Source organism: Pangasianodon hypophthalmus, chromosome 7, assembly GCF_027358585.1.
Source record: "Pangasianodon hypophthalmus isolate fPanHyp1 chromosome 7, fPanHyp1.pri, whole genome shotgun sequence".
Classification (NCBI taxonomy): Eukaryota; Metazoa; Chordata; class Actinopteri; order Siluriformes; family Pangasiidae; genus Pangasianodon; species Pangasianodon hypophthalmus.
The window spans coordinates 20,309,586-20,326,852 of record NC_069716.1 but is presented as its reverse complement, the minus strand read 5'-3'; the positions used below and the strand labels follow the sequence as shown (position 1 = coordinate 20,326,852).

Below are 17,267 nucleotides of genomic sequence, written 5' to 3'. Positions count from 1 at the left end.
ACAGAGTGAACAGAATAACTTTGCCAGGGATGCATTTCTAAAACAGTTTTGCATGCGAGTGCTATAGGAGAGCATAGTTTTGTCTTAATCATCAGGAAGGTAATTAAAGGAAAGCCTGAATCACCATTAATTACAAACAACACATTTCCACCTTGACATTTCTGGTTACGTCAGAAGGGCTGAGGTGTCAAGGGTGTGTGGCTTACATCATGTAATCTAGACAGCAGTACATTGCCCTGTGGTGTCAGCACTGAGAGAACAATGCCGCTGGACGCAAAGCTCGGAGATATTGTGCTACAGTCATCAGTTATATTACACCACTCCAGCCTACCAATGCAGACAGGACACCTGAAAGTTACAAACGCATGACTTTCAAGCTAGATCACAAGCACTGAAAGTGAACTCTGCGCTCAGGACTCATAAATCTCCCACTAGACACCGTATTCAGCTGGGAAAGCTCAGCACATGCTGCAAACGCCATACATTTTTTCATCAGTGGCCATCTTACTAATTACTCTATGTGCCAGTTTTAGTACTGTGGTCAAGACTGAGTGCCTGTCCTTTGCGTATATATATAAAATCTCATACACACATCATATATATATATATATATATATATATATATATATATATATATATATACACATACACACTTTATTATGAACACCAGCCAGCCAGTCACATGGCAGCAGTGCAATACATAAAATCATGCAGATACAGATCAAGAGCTTCAGTTAAAGTTCACATCAAACATCAGGAAAAAAAATGTGTGTTCACTGACTTTGACCATAACTGGGTCAAACCAGAAGACGATTTTCCAAACTTCAAATGTTCAGTTTCAATGAGCCTGTGCCCACTGTAGTCTCAGATTTCCGTTCTTGGATGACAGGAATGGAACCCAGTGTGGTCTTCTGTTGTTGTGGCTCATCCACCTCAAGGTTTGGCATGATGTGTGTTCTGAGATGCTCTTCTGCTGACCACCGCTGTAAAGAGTGGATATTTGAGTTGCTGTAATTAGCTGATTCTATAATTGCATGAATGACTTCCTGTCAGCTTGAACCAGTCTGGCCATTCTCTTCATACCTCTCTCATCAGCAAGGTGTTTCCACCTGCAGAACTGCTGCTCACTGGATGTTTGTAGCACCATTCTTCATACTCTAGAGACAGTTATGCATGAAAACGCATGACTTTCAAGCTGGATCACAAGCACTTTCTGAAATACGCAAACCAGCCCATCTGGCACCAACAACCATGCCAAGGTCAGCGTCACTGAGATCACATTTTGTCCTCATTCTGATGTTTCATGTAAACATTAACTGAACCTCATGACCTGTATGTGCACGATTTTATCCATCGTGCTGCTGCCACATAATTAGCTGATTCTATAATTGCACGAATGTGCAGGTGTACCAGTGTTCCTATTAAAGTGGACAGTGAGTCTGTGCTTCAACAATTACTCAAATATTATTTTTATGATTTTATTAACTTTAATCCTAAATAACATAAACTATCTATTTAAAAGTATTTATTCTCAGCATTTAATTTAACTAATACCCCTAACTCGTAACTTGTAGCTCAATTAAATAACATGTCACAGATTACAATACAATATCAATGGCTTTTATCGGACAATCTCTCACAGCATGAGAATATTATCAACTGCTTATGTTGATCACTTTTTTTTTCTGAATCAACACCAAAACTAAGGTAAGGTCATGATATTTACTGGTTCTGATGGTTTTGATACTTAATAATTACCATTATTAATGGCATTTATATATGACTCTGAAGCTGTTAATGTATATGCTTCATTATTTCGTGATGTGCTAAAGATTACGGCCTGTATTAATGAGTCATGATAAAAGCATCAGTTAAGTATTAATATATGACTTATTTGTGGCCCTTATAGTAACGTTACCTATATGTTTAAAACCCCCATGACCGTTATCACAAAGAAGTAGCACAAGAAAGCCTGCGCTTCTGAAGTACATGGTGTAATGCTGGCGTTTGGTGTTTGCATTGTGATAAGGACCACAAAAGACTCCTCGATGAATTGAGTCTGTGGTCGATGTGGGCACGAGGTCAAGCAAATGCGCAGTGTCGGCGTGACCTTAATCACTTGCGGGTGCAGGTCGGCTCCAGTTTCACTTGTGGGGCATTATTCCAGGTCACTGACTCAAAGTCAAAGGAGGGCACAGTCATTATCTCTGGCAGGAGAACCCAATCATCCGCACAATAAAATGAGCTTTGCTCTCACAACACACTCCAGTGTTGCCCGTCTCCTCGGACTGAACGCATGCACTCTCTCTCCCTCTATCTCTCTCTCTTCCTCTCTCGCTCTCTCTTGCGCGCGCTCTCTCTCTCTTTCGCTCTTTCTCTCTCTCTCTCTCAGTCCTGTAATGTGCTAATCTGTGGCGTGAATAAGCCAAGAGAAATGTGGCAGTTGCTGCTGGAGACTATTTTGGCACAATATAGAATCAAACCCCTATTGAAAACGAGATCAGTCAGGCACGCTGGTGGCACAGCTCAAAAAAATGCTCACAAAATAAGCTTTAATTATGTCAGGGATCATCCTGTTTTAAAGTGGGTGATTACCAATGGCCTTGAAAAAAAGATCTATGAAATGATTGTAGCTAATCACTACGCCTTCAGGTCTGTCTTGTACGCACACATAACATTAATACAAGATAAGCCCTCCAAGATTATCCATACAACAACTTCTTGGGATTTATTTCCATTTTGTCCAGGTGCTTGTGTGCAAAACAATTAAATTTGAGTAGAGCTTCCCATTTGTGACCACTTACATTGTACATCTGATTGGCCCTTAGAGTGTTGATTTGGAATTAGCAGGCTCTAAATCAAGTTAGACAAAGCTGACAGTCCGCCAGCTCTGTGGCCCATCCTTTTTAATTAGCACAGATTGGCTCTAAACTCACTCATCAGCACAGCATGCTTCGCTACAAAAGGACCATATATGTAGCCACATTGAATGTATCTTCCACTGAATGCACATGCATCCCAATGAGCTAGATTTTTTGCATGCATTTATTTTTGTCATCCACTCTTGTATACCCTCCTTTTCATTGCTGAGTGATGAAAAATACACACCGAGAATCCTGTACAGAGAAAACTAGACAGCACCACAGTCACACATCAAATTGCGACTGAAGCAAAGTGACAAACAGGACAGTGAAACCTGAGATGAATGCATATCACCTTATAATGAACATCTAAGCAGCCAAGCAGTAGCACTGTCTTCAACTGCCTCAAAAGTGGCACGTCAAAATCTATGAGAATGATCTGAAGAATGTGTGCGCCTCCCGAGACAGATTTCACCGCCTTTGTGCATTAATCATTCATGATCGTGAGTGACTCGTCCCTAACAATTGTTTGACAGCGCTCACAACAGTCTCAAACAATTTAATTGCCAGACTTGTTCAGCTCGCTCAGTCTTAAGACAGTAAGTAATTGTTCGGAGGGAGAAATGAAATTAGCTGTGAATGTGCTTGGCATCTGCTCACAGAGATGCACCATAGCCACCACCTATGGCACTCCAAAGGCTTGGGCCCATGCAGACAGATTGCTGAACAGCCAAAGCCCATTTGCATCTAAGCCTCTTAAAAACATGGCGGGATTAAAAGCAAAAAAGACAGAGAGGGGGAGAGAGAGAAAGAGAAGGGGAGTGAGCAATGCAAAGTATGCTTAAAAGCACAGAAATGTATTTCTTGCAACACAAACACATAAAATTAATACAACACCAGAATGCACAAAGATCATATGATGTTTGTATGCTTTTTATGATTTCAAAAACATCAAGCAGTACTGGAGACCCATAATAACTACTCTTTATCTTGAAATCTAAGCTTAAAAATATTTTTAAAAAATCATATTTTTGCATTAAAGTGCAAATCCATTTAACATCTTGCATGAAACATCCTTCCTACAATGGATGACTTAAACCTGTTACCTGGATACATACACTCCTATAAAATATTTGAAATATTCCAAACAAAAGTCACATGTTCAGCAGGAATCTGTACCAGAATCTGAATTTCCTGAAGATCATGGGAAGAAGAAAGGTAACTTCTCTTACTCATGTTAGAATGAGCATTATTATTATTATCATGTATATTGTAATATTGACTGACAAGGTCACTTTGAGAATATAATCATGTTACCAACATTCTAGACTGAAAGAAAATTATTCATTAAAAATACTTTAAGTAAATCGTCAGAAAGTCATGAATGTCCTCATGCCATTAACATGGATGCTAGTTAACCAATTTATACATATGTTCTTAAAAAAAAAAAACTTTAACCCTATCACTTTCAACCCTGTTACTAAAGTAAAAGTAACCTTGTAAAAAATGAAATTGTTGCCTGAGATGGGTTATCACAAGTTAAACACAAGTTTTGGTAGATTCACTGTTGAAAAAAAACAACATTTTTTTATGATTTAAAAGCACACACCTCTGTTCATGTTTGTTATTTGTGTGTTACTGTAACGTGATCCAAGCTGTCACCTTCAAATACTGCACTCCCTCCATCATTTTGTACCATTTGCCCACAATGTATACAGTACATTTTGGCAAGTTACTTTTTAATAAATTATTATTGGTTGGCGTTCTCCCATACCACTGGAACTAAACAGTCATTATTTTAGAGTCAGAGCCACACTGAGCATTGTGCATTGAGTTTATAGAGCTTTTTGTGCTATTGATTTTAGAAATAGATCTGATTTTTCACACCCATCAAGTGTGACAAGAGACACTACTGTAGAATAAAGGAGATTGGTGGCAGGCCACTTAAATACTAGCTTTAGAAAGTGATTACTAGGCAAGACGAAGGCACGCAAAGGCATTTGGGGTCTTGCAGAGCAGCTCTCTGGGGTTGACAATCTGGAGAACAGTATGCCCACGCCTGCTGTTCTTCACTCTTACCCAAACATCAAGCCTGCTTTTTCAACAACCACATGCCTAGTGTAAATCTAATATTATGAACATGTAATGCTACTAAAACCATCCTACAATGACATCTTCTGCACTTGGTTTTGCAATATAAGACCTAATACCACTCTGATGCTTTTTTTTTTAACATTACACCTGTACCTATTGCTATATTGGAACACAGTGATGCCCATATATAGATATACAGTAACTGTATAACTGTATGAGTAACTTACTGTTATACCTGATTAAGAGTTTAACTGCAGTTTAACCAGAAAAAGGCTGGTTTTATACATAACGTTTCCTGAAAAAAGAGGACATTTGGATGTAAGTTTTTCATCAATTGTGCAAGCAAAATGCTTCTGAAGCTGTAGGAAGTAAATTAGTACATATACATATTTTTAAAAATACTGTTCATTTCCAAGAAGTTCTGAAGTTCTGAAAGTTCTGAGAGCAGATTAAAGTTGCTGCTGGAAAGAATCTGTCTCTCAAGTATCTTCAAAGAAAACGTATATGGCTAATAAGGCCAGGTACATTTTGATAACTTAATGAACTAAGCAGCGAAGAGTGCAGTTAGTTGAAAAATCTCCATCCACTGTAAGTCCTTAGATATTAATTGCTTGATGGCTCACTGACTGTGGGGGTATTTTTCAGAATGAACAGATAATGTGTTCCAAACAGATATAAATACAGAGATGAACAGGAGGTGCCTTATTCACATAAAAAAGTTGCATGAGCTGGAGGCTTTTACTTTCATGCAGGCGTGAGCAAGCAATCTGATATGAAGCTTGTGAGACAAAAAAAAAAAAAAAAAAAACGAGAAAGAATGAATGAATGAATTAAAACCCTTCCAGTTTAGGCCACACCCTAACTCAGATACAGATACGGATATTTGGAGCACTAAACTGGTATAGGTATATACACAGATAGTGCCATAAAGTTAAGCATTTAATAATCACATAGGGCTAATACGTGTTTCTTGATCATCCTGATCACCACAATGTGGTTCAAATACAATTTGTAACCTCTGGAGTTGATCTGTTACAAAAGCTTGTTTTTTGTGCTCTTTAAGATGAACCCTGAGGTAAAAAGAAAGACATACTCTGTGGTGAGACACATAAAGAATTTCAAGGCGTTAGTACAAAAGTCAGATTTTTTTTCAGAGTATCTTGCAGAGATACACTCTCTTTTACTTGACTGAGACTGACTGAGACATTCACTCTGGTCATTCAGTCCCAAATCACACATCCTTCCACTATTAAAGAATGAGCTAATTGAATTAAATTAGATTTTACACACAATGTAGCTTTATTATAGTGAGCTTCACCTTCCTAGATGTGTATCATTATGGCCTTCTGGCTATATGACGAGCAAACATCCTTCACACAGACCCGTTTTTTGCTTCTCTAAGCCCCAATTAGTCAATGCATTGAGCTAATTAGGCAAAAATGCCTTTGCTGCAGATGTCTGCTCCCTGAGAGATGAGACCGCTGAAGGATAGAGGTTAGGATAAAAGGGTTTGAAATAGGGATCTGGAGGTTTAAACGTGTATACCATTGAATTCTAAATGGTAAACCTCTATAGGTGGTTGGTTTCGTTACACACAAAAGGGGTTCCTTGGGGGTTCTTTGGATGGTTAATGGCTCTAGAAATTCTTAAGGAGTTCTACTGGGAACTGCTTGTGAATGGGAAACCCTCTGTTTAGTGTTCCCACAAAGGTACAAACTGAAGAAGACTTTAAAATGTTAGATTTAACCATTTTTTCCCTTGTATGCATATCAAATGCAACATAAGTCTTTCAGTGAAATAGACCAAAAAAGAGACAAAAAAACAGAAAGAAAGGCTTTCATAAAACTCCAAGATTAGTGTTTTACATATATTATCACTAAAATGTTCAGGGAAACAAGGTGGTGCAGTGGGTAGTGTTGCCACCTCACAGCCCCAGGGTCCCTGGTTTGTTCCTGAGATTGCGTTACTGCCTGTGTGAGTTTGTTTTTCCAGGTTTTCTGGATTCCTCCCACCTCCCACAACCAAGACAGTAGATGGATAGGCTATGCTGTAGTGCCCCTAAATGTGAAAGAGTGTATGAATGTGTGTGTGTGTGTGTGTGTGTAGGCATAGTGCCCTGGGATGGACTGGCATCCAACCAAGGGTGTGTTTCTGCTTCACTCCCAGTAATCCCAGTGTAGATTCTGGATTCACCACAACCCTGACCAGGATAAAGTGGTTACTGAAGATGAATGAATAAAATGTTCAGCTCAAACATGGCTTGGACCATAAGCAGTGTTTGTGAGGCCAACAAATCGCTCATCATTTGTGTGCTCAAACATTATTCTGATCAGAGCTCAAAACAAACTTGTAATTGGGTCTCACGTGTAGCATCCAGAAGCCAACAGAGCAAGGCAGACTATATCTGAGGTGTGGTGATTAGCACCCTACCGGTTAATTTTAGCAGGGTTAGGATCAGGACTAATCAGGAATTAAGAGTCTGTATGCACCCTTACACATTTGTGGGGTTGATGTGTTCAGGATGCGTAAAAGGCAATTGTCCGGTGCTGCCGATTATCCCCGGGAAAGCCTATAATCTGGCTGTAAGTACTTAAGGAGTCAAGTGGTAAAATAAACAACTCTGATTATCATTCACTGTCCTTTGGTTTTCCTTCCCCCAACAGCTAGTTGAGGAAATTCAGTAGCTCTGACCCCCCTTGCTACCATCTGCCTCGGCAAATGTTAAGGCTGGATAAACCCTCTTGAGTCCTGTATCCAAACCAGATTACCAACTATTCTAAGATTTGCCTGCACTCTTATTGTCACCCATTTCTTGAGCAAATGCAAATCAAGAGCACTGCACTGGATTACCCAGATTACAGTGGCCAAAGACATGGCTTTCATCTGCATCTTGTAACCTGCCTTTATCCAAGCCCATGCTCAGACATTTGCCCAAGCTTTTGTGTGAATGTTCTCAAACACCCAGCTGGCTATCACATCCTGGAAAAGCACAGAGACATTGCGTGCCTGCTTTGGAAGAGAGCTGAGAGAAAACACTTGAATTTATAAAAGCAAAGCATCTAAACTTAGTTTTATATTTTATCTGTTAATATACCATACCAGTGACTAAATGTGACATGAATGACAAATGGTGCCGACTCATCCATAGGGGCATATGAGCCAGCCGTATCATCTATTCGACAAATATTAATCTTCATAAAATCCTCATGCACAATTCCATACATTTTAAATTCCTTTTTTAGAGTGAATTGAAAAAAGGTTGCCATTGGATAGATATAAGATATATGTTCTACTGATTTGCTCATCTTTCTAAATGTTACACAGTTGTGGAGCAGTGTACTCACTGCCAATTTAGGTCTCATAGAGTTATTATTGCACCTAGTGCTCAGAAATTAGAGCACCAACAAGAGATAATAGAGGCCCATTGGGGAAGGAATCACACTGCCCCATGCTCGGGGGAGGAGAAGTACACAGGCTGACAGGGTTGCCAAATTGGGCTAGAATAAAAATACTCTGCTGGTGCCAAGATGTTGATCTATAGCAAATAATCCAAATTAAATCTAATGCATTTCTGCAAATAACATTTACAAGGCAAAGTGTAAGTGCATACAGTGTGTATATGATGCAAAGGACTATTTTATTTTACAATATACTGCAAAGATTGGGAGATGGACAGGGGATTATGGAGTGGATATTGTCTGTTCATCAGAAATGTGTGTGCACCAGTGACCTTGTTTCCCACGCAAAGGCTGAGAAAAAAGAAGAAAAATCTGTCTCTCCTTTCCAATGCCCAAAATCTTTTGGTCTAATTTCAGGTCTTTTGTGTGGTTTTTGAGATGTAGTCGGGTTTGAAATTTTGCTGAAACGTGGCAACCTTGGTTAATGGTGACAGAAACGCACCTGCTGTATCAAACTCAGTTAAACTATTGTGGGGTTACTTTAAAAATTCACTAGATAGTAGCCTATAGCATAAATCAAGGTCAGTCGAAATCTATGGGCATGAGCTGTTGCTGCTAAAAAGGACTTCAGCTCTACTCACTCTGTAGAGATATAGTGTTATAAAGTAAGAAATATTCAACACCAGTGACACTGAGATACATCAGGATACTATACTTCATGATGGATGTATTTTGACTTCTGTTAAAGAAAGTATACTACAGCAGAGAGTTCAATAACATGTCATTTTCTCATAAACAAGCGCAAGATCATCATCTTACAGCATTTGATTAAATTGCTAATGCTGTATGATCTATGGCAGAAATCTGGCACTCCAGTTGGGAACTATACAAGAGAACAAGACTGACGAAAAAAGCAAAACAAGCTCTCTGAATTGAATTTTGATCCCTTGTTTGAGTGGAATGTATTTCTTCAATGGCTTCCGCACAAATAACACTCTCTCCCAGTTTCATTTAAGAGTTTGTCATCCTAAAGAGGTCTATCTTTCAGAGAACAGAATACATCTGCAACCTCTTGATCCTTAATCTACATGAGTGACAATCGTGTTCAAAAGCAATCTGTAATCTCTGGAGTTCACCAACAGCTAAAGGGAGGATTTTGTGCTCTTTAATGTCAACCCTGAGGTAAAAGCAGAGTTTTTGGCTATTGAATGTTTTTTTGTTTGTTTGTTTTTTCCTATATCTACAGTCAGTGTCTTGTAATAGCACAACGGTAGAGCACATATGTCAAGTGACTGTAACAAATATCCACATTTATGAAGAACTGCTGATTTATTATATCCTTGGGTACCATTTGTATATTTGTATAACCTGTCACACAGCAATTGTATGGAAATCAATGCAACCTAAAATAGTTTTCACATTGTGTTGCAAATGAATTTTTATATTGTTGCATTAATTAACCAATATGCACCATTTCAACCCGGTTTTGAGAAGCACTTGCTGATTGTTGTGCAGACAAAGGTGCACTACAGCGGCAGAGGAATGATTGAATTATTCAGTTTGGCAGAGATTTGGCAGCAGTAGGTTGCAGCATTGCCCTGAGTGCCAGAAAAAAAAAGGGAGTGAGATTCTTCCTGCTTCCTGCACTGCTACACACAGCATGCATAAATAGCGCTACCCCAACCATCAGCAAAGCTTTGAGGCTTGAGCCCATTACTCTCAGTCCGCAGTAACTGCTCTGCTAATTCCCCAATGCATCCGATCATTTATAACAATGAACAGCTTTGCCCGGTCTACAAAACCCCTGGCCCTGTTCCGCCACATTTGTGTTGTGTAACATAGAGGATACAGGATCGGATCAATATGAATTATGAATATGATCGCAGGACATGTGTTTTGTTGCACTTTTTCAGCAGTTGGATAGTGGACGGCCTGCTTCAACCCACATTTTGTCATTCTGAGGCCCAACCAATTTATTAATTCATGAGCTCTCTCAATTTATACTGCAATGCCCACCTGCTTGAGAGGAAGCTGTCTAAACACTTGGAATAAACACTATGTCATTAATGCAATCCCTTGCTAGATTTCACCATTATTACACTTACATTTTTCTCTGCATTTATTGGTGCATGTTTATTTCAAGCTAACCTGAATTGTTAAACCTACTTTACAATAAAGTATAAATAAAAACCAGGGGTGATTTGACTAGGTATGTTAAGTTCTATGTTGAGTCTTGGGATTTATTCTGACATTAAACTAGTGTGTATCTTTTTATGCACAAAGCTACAGTTATCTTAAAAGTGGATTTCAATTGACTACTGCTGCAATCATTTGAGTGCACACATTAACATTTTCAAGGTTGCACAGTGTGGCTAAGCGGTCATGGCTAAGCAGCCTCCTCCATTATCTGAACCATTACATTATAGGCTTCATTAATCAGTCTCCTTATCAGCACTTGCTTATTATGAGTGCATGTACAAAGATTCAGCAGATCTGGGCTCTGCATATTACATGCACACCATCTGATGATGAAAGCTTATACATGGACCTTATAAATAATGCACTGGCAAGTCAGCGATGGAGCATAGCTTTAAGCCACTGTTGGATCGCCTCTGAAAGTCACCTTACGGCAGATAAACCTCTGATCATTTGCTCTGTTCTCTTGTAATACTATATTCAAAATGAGGACAAAGAATAATTGTGAAATTACATATCTTCAGGAAACTTCCAAAAAGAAGAGACAGAGACTTAGAAAGAGAGACAGACAGACATTTGCCAGAACCCCAGATGGAATCCAATCTGGAATAAGACAGTGTATTATTATTATTATTATTATTATTATTATTATTATTATTATTCCATCCATTTTCTGTACTGCTAATCCTACACAGGGTCACAGGGAGACTGAAACCTATCCCAGGAGTCTCGGCGCACAAGGCCCTGGACGGGGTGCCAACCCATCGCACAAATCGCACAAACCCTCACACATTCATTCACACACTATGGACAATTTGGATTTAAAAGCTTTATTTTTATTAAAAAATCTAATCATTTTCAAAATATGAATCAATAATGAGGCCTATAACATATTTATATGGTTACTTATACTTGTACATAATAATAATAATAATAATAATAATAATAATAATAATAATAAATATTATAAGTAGTGCATTATTTCAGTGTGGCCTTTTTTATTTTTGTAAAAAATCATCTCATATGATAAAGTGTGAGCTCATATGATAAAGTATGATAAAGAGTTATTTATAAAGTGTTATTTTATAGTTCACATAACACGAAAATAGCCATGAGCAAGTTGATATGAGAGAGACAATTTCAGGTTTACGTTCAGCTATTAAAAGCAAGCTGACATTTGCACACCCTTTTGCAAAAAAAGATGAGCGTACACAACGTCAACCATGTGCACTATTTTCTCTAATCACCAAGGACACATTTCCCTCAAGGGAAATGATTAGCTCTCCAGTCCTGCATTATAGAGTAACTTTGATAAGCAATTAAATTGTTTCCCATTGCTCCTTATGCTCCCCACACCGACCATTGAAGAGTAGCTATATCAGGACAATGCACTTGTTCTGAGAATTACTGATAAATGCAGGACACAGATGTCACTAAATTGTAGCTTACAAGCCACTGTTGTAAAGTTGCTGCATCAATCAAATTCAGCTACACAATAGCAGAAATGCAGAATAGTAGAGCAGAGGTAAAGTATGTGGTTCTAAAATTACTGAATTATACACTGTCTAATAACCTCAACACTGTATCAGCTAACAATTGCAGAACAGTTTTCTATATGTTAGCGGTAATTCATATTATAAATATCATTTCGTGGAATAAAGTAGGTTAGGTTTAACATGTCTGATATCTTGCATGTCAGTTTCTAAGGAGTGGAGGAAAATAATGCAAGAAATAAAAAAAAAACTGCATAAAATTGAATGAAAAAAAAATTGGATGCTGCATAAAAGTAAAATACAGTACAAATTTGTGTTGCCAAAACTAATATGTAAAGAATAAAACATGACCGGTGTGCTGTTATAGGAAAATAATCAATGGTGTGATACGTTGCCACCACTAACTTGATTCTTTTCCTATAACAGCATATCCCAAAGTGGTTTATACCTTTTATACCACAGCAATTTTCCAATGCTACAATTTTTATTTATAAAAGAATAACATAATCAGCATCATACTTTTATCCATTTAGAGCTACATTTAATGTTGTGGAATGTCCATGAAACAAGGTAGTACCTGTTATCACTTATGTTATATCAGCTATGAACAGTCATCCCTCACCAGTCTCTCTTTTTTTCTCTCATTTCCTGTTATTGACATTTTGTTGGAAAACAAAGTTCCAGCTTTAGCCCTGACTGATACAAAGTGCTAACACTAAAGACTCTTATTACTGTTGTTATGCTGTTATAAAGCCAGAAGCGCAGTCAAAGCCATGATGTTATAGGAAAATAATCTGACCATATAAATAATATTATAATTGTACTCAAAATACGACCTTTAATATAGAACTAGTTGCAAGGGAAAGGGAATATATAAGCACAAAGAAAACACACCCACAAGTTAAACACACTCAGTTTGCAACAATGACGAATTTCCCCATAAATGTGGCAACACTGAGCAAATTACAATTTGAATTTAATTCAATTAGAATTTAATTCTTGAATTTCGTCTGGGGGGGTCAATAACGGTACATCTTACCTTATATTGATGCTAATTTATAAATTGAGAAAATGACCTTAGCTCTGTGATCAAAATGCTGTCAAGGATTATTAACAATTTCCAGGAATTGTAATAAGGAAAGCTATTTTGATGGATTTAATATGAATCAAGTTGCTATTCCAATACTGTGCTGGTATAAAAATATAAATAAAGTGGGGCAATTTACACCTGAGTATCACATAGCACTTGAATGAGAAGCTGAAAGACAAATGATTAGTGGAAATGCAAAAGCAGTACGATGCAAAAGACTTTAATAAAGTTCAGAAGCCCAAACATACATTAACAAAACATTTATATACAGTTTACACATTGGCAAATTAGAATACAAAGAAAAATGTAAGGTGCATATTGTACTTTACATTTGACAAGTGACAAGTAATGTCCATCTCCCTCACACAAATGATAGCTCTTGATATTTTTTTTTCCCCTTAAAAATTCAGGTAAATCTACCAATTTGTTACACAGTGCTACAGTTTTATGTATGAGGCATACTGTTTTCTACATACTGAATATCTTTAAGACATCTGTTTTCTACATATTCAATATCTTTAAGACATCATTGACATCTGACACCTCTGCCATGGAAAAAGGTCAAGACTTTGTGCCCAAAAGCTTCTCTACTTAATATCAAGGTAATCTATAGGCCCTGGGAAATGATTCACTATACTGCATAAAGGTGCCATTACATCAACTTAGCTGTGGCATATTAAAAAGTTGTACTAATCTAGTACAGACTTTAAGTGTTACAAAAAAAGTAATTCTAATCACAGCTCACAGATGATCCTGGTTTTACTTTATTGCTTTTTTATATAAAGCTTGAATAGTTCATTATTTTATTATTATGTTTTTTTTGTATGTCATAAAGGAACAACAGTTTTCTGTCTTGTTTCTTATGCATTATAAATATCACGTCAGATTCAGAATAGCATGACACATTTCAGAGTACATACTCAACCTAAAGCCTAGCAAGTCATATTATAGACTGCCTGAGGTTTTTCTATATGATAGCAAATAAATACATACCACAGGTTATATTGACTCTGTCATAGGATTTCTGACTATGACAGACAACAGATATAATACTGACTGTGTTCTTCTACTCTCATATAAAAAAAGTGATTTTTTTTTCAAAATGTGCCAAATGTGGAATGAACGACACAGCTGTCGAACCCTGTGTCACAGTGATACCTCAATGATACCTCAGTGATACTGCAGTGATAGTCATCCATTTACTATTGACTTGCATTGGGATGGCGTCAATAGGTGAAGAACACTGGGGCAGGTGAAGTAAAGTGAAGTGGTGCAGAATAATCATAGAGGTCATGTGGAAAATGGACTGACTGCAGTGTTAGAAATTATCAGTCAGCGCTTTTGTGAGAAAAACCCCTGAATGGGAGCCTAACAAAAAAATAAATAAATAAAACAATAATAAAAAAAAAACCCTCAGCATCCAGAACATCAAAGTGTCGCTGAACTGTCTAATTTATAAAACTGTGGCAAACAAATCAATAAATATCCAGACAACAAAGACTGTGCTGAATTTATATTACATTAACACATATCGAAATAGACATCCTGTACATAACTATTTTACACTCTTAAAAAATTTAGAGCCCTTAAGGGTTCTTCGGTTGCCCCTCTGGGGAACCCTTAAAGCTGAAACCCTACAACAGAGTTTGTCCCTATTAGAAAGGTTTCCATGTAGAACCGTTATAGGACAACGTGAATGAAATAATAATTAAACAGACTTAAAATAATTCAATTTCATTTTTGAAAGATGATCAAATAACAATGAACAATGTCGTTCATTTTCACCTTCAGCTGCACAGTTTGGATAATAATCTATGAAGCTTCAGTAGTGGATTATGGTAAATTGAAACATAACGTGTATCTACAGAAGTGACCGTAATACAGCAGTGATGTTTTATGCAATTTTATATACATTTACTGGCAGCTAAAGGATTTCATAAATGAAGTTTAGTGTGTTCATGAGCCAATGTCTATGTTAACTGGTAAAATATTACACACTCTGTATTTAAAACTAAATATCTTGCAGAAGCCAGAACCTTTTAAGTAGACAATTAAGCCTTCATGATCCAAAGAACCTTTTAAGAACACAAGAGTGTACTACATACCAAGACAGGTACTTAGTACAGGCTAAATTTGAAATTCCTGACAAGTTCTAGGTACTAAGAATAAAATATTGTGTACCACAGACCTACACAGTTAATACATACACTTGTAGGAAAACAGGTTTAAAGGTTCATTTGATTATTAAGGGTTCTTAGCTTGCAAAACAGGGTTCTACTTGTAATCCTGATAGGAAAACCCTTTGCTGTAGGGTAGAGACATAGACATTTTTAAGGTGGGGGTTTGGGGCAATTGAAGAACCATTAAAGGTTATACATTGTTTTAAAGTGTACATGCCATTTGAGTGAACAGGCTGGGAAAACTATTCCAAAGAGTAGCCTTGTGCCTTCGTTAGGGAGGCTAGTAAGTGAGCACAAAGTGATTTATCAAAGCATCTCAAATCTCCTACAAAATCACTATTCAGACAAGCTTCAAGCAGGCAACAAGATGTGTCTCAGTGAAAATAGCCTGGCCGTCCTCTCCTCTCCTCTCCTCTCTAGGTCCTGTTTCAGGCTGCAGAACGTGTACATTATGCGATTGTTTTCCCCCTCTTCAGTCAGTGCCTTCCTCTCCCTCCCTCTCTCTCTCCCTCTCTTTAGGATATGGCAGCTAGAGATTGATTTTTATCCTGTGGGAGCGAGTTGTACCTGTGCCACAGAGTGTGCCATAGAGTGGTGGTTTCAGTGCCGTCTCCTGTAATATAGAGAGACAGACAGATATAGGGAGAATTGTAGTTACAATAGCATCTGGGTAGCTGATCTGCAGCATGTACTGTGTAAGACGATATAAAAATCTCTCTCTCTCTGGACATATACATTCTTATGCATACAGAAAGAGAGAGAAAGCATTCTTCAAGGTGCACGTAATGAAGATACTACTGTTCTTTTTTTCACGTTGCTGTCAGTTTTGTAGATTTACCTTGAAGAATGCTGCACAGTGCAATCAGCTAGACTAATCGGTGCATGCAGGTATTATATATCCAATTAATCCAGATTTATTTTTACATCCACCACACTACAGCATCACTCATTCTTTGATGACATCAGGAACACCGTAAATTTGTTTTTATTTTTCCCCTTCCACAAGTAAGCTACCGCTAAAGTCGCATACGGCTAGTTAATGAGGTTCTTAGAATGTGGCTACAGGTTTTTTTTTTATATATATATATATACTTTTATGACATAAAGCTTGGCTCATTAATTTATTTCTAACCATGCTAAGTCTGATGAGGTGATAGCCGGTTTTGTTTGACATTATGCTAGTTCATGGTTGGAAGTAACTCTTCAAGTGTAGGATATTGCAATCTCAAAACGACACATATTGTGGTTTAAGGGTGTCATGTTTTTTCCACTGCTCATGTCAAAAAAATCAACTCTTCCCTTCAGGCAAGATCTCCCTAATGGAGAGCAGGCCTGGTTTCATATGAAACCATGGTTTTCTGAGAGAACAAGAAACAGTTCACTTAGGGAATGTCACTCATTCCAAATAATTTGGTGAATATTTTCTCCTTCTTTCAGCAGAAAGTGGATCTCCATCAAAATGCTTGCTACACTCATATAATTTGCTTTCAGTGTGAAAAAAATGGTTCTGCCTGAGCTGTGTCTTGCAATATTTACAGCAGAAAAATTGCTTCTGAGAAAGAAGACAGCCTTGAGATGGACTGGTGAAGCACATAAACTGCTATACAAAGACCCATATCCAAACTATCCAGCCTCTTACTCTCATTAGTGGAAATTGTGACGCTCCCACTGGTGACAAGGGGATTTTTAGTCTACAGACCAGTACAGAATGGTGTAGGCAGAACAGACCCAAGATGGATTTCATGCAGTGTGAAAAGGAATATGCGTGGGCACAGACCCCAAATGATTTCCTTGACTTTCCTTTGTCTCAAATGCATCTCTCTGAGCTGAGTGTCGAGTACAAATCATTATTGTGGGGCCGAACCACAAAAGCAAGCCTCACATCTTATAAAACTATGTTCTGGTGTAGAACTGCTACATTCAATGGCCAGTAGCATAGTATCTTGGGCTATATT

At 37.7% G+C, this 17,267-nt stretch overlaps 1 protein-coding gene across 2 annotated transcripts in view; it reads right to left on the bottom strand.

Moving 5' to 3' along the window:
- The window catches only part of pcdh11 (protocadherin 11), a 185,363-nt gene that overhangs the window by 141,181 nt on the left and 26,915 nt on the right, over positions 1-17,267 (bottom strand). Inside the window, exon 4 of one of the 2 annotated variants that reach the window (XM_026918540.3) lies at positions 6,787-15,925. The exons of the other annotated variant lie outside the window; for it this stretch is intronic. Within the exon in view, the coding sequence (XP_026774341.3) occupies positions 15,842-15,925 (84 nt within the window). The 3' untranslated portion in view covers positions 6,787-15,841. Of the gene's footprint in view, positions 1-6,786; positions 15,926-17,267 lie in introns of those variants that run through there. 2 annotated transcript variants of the gene reach the window in all.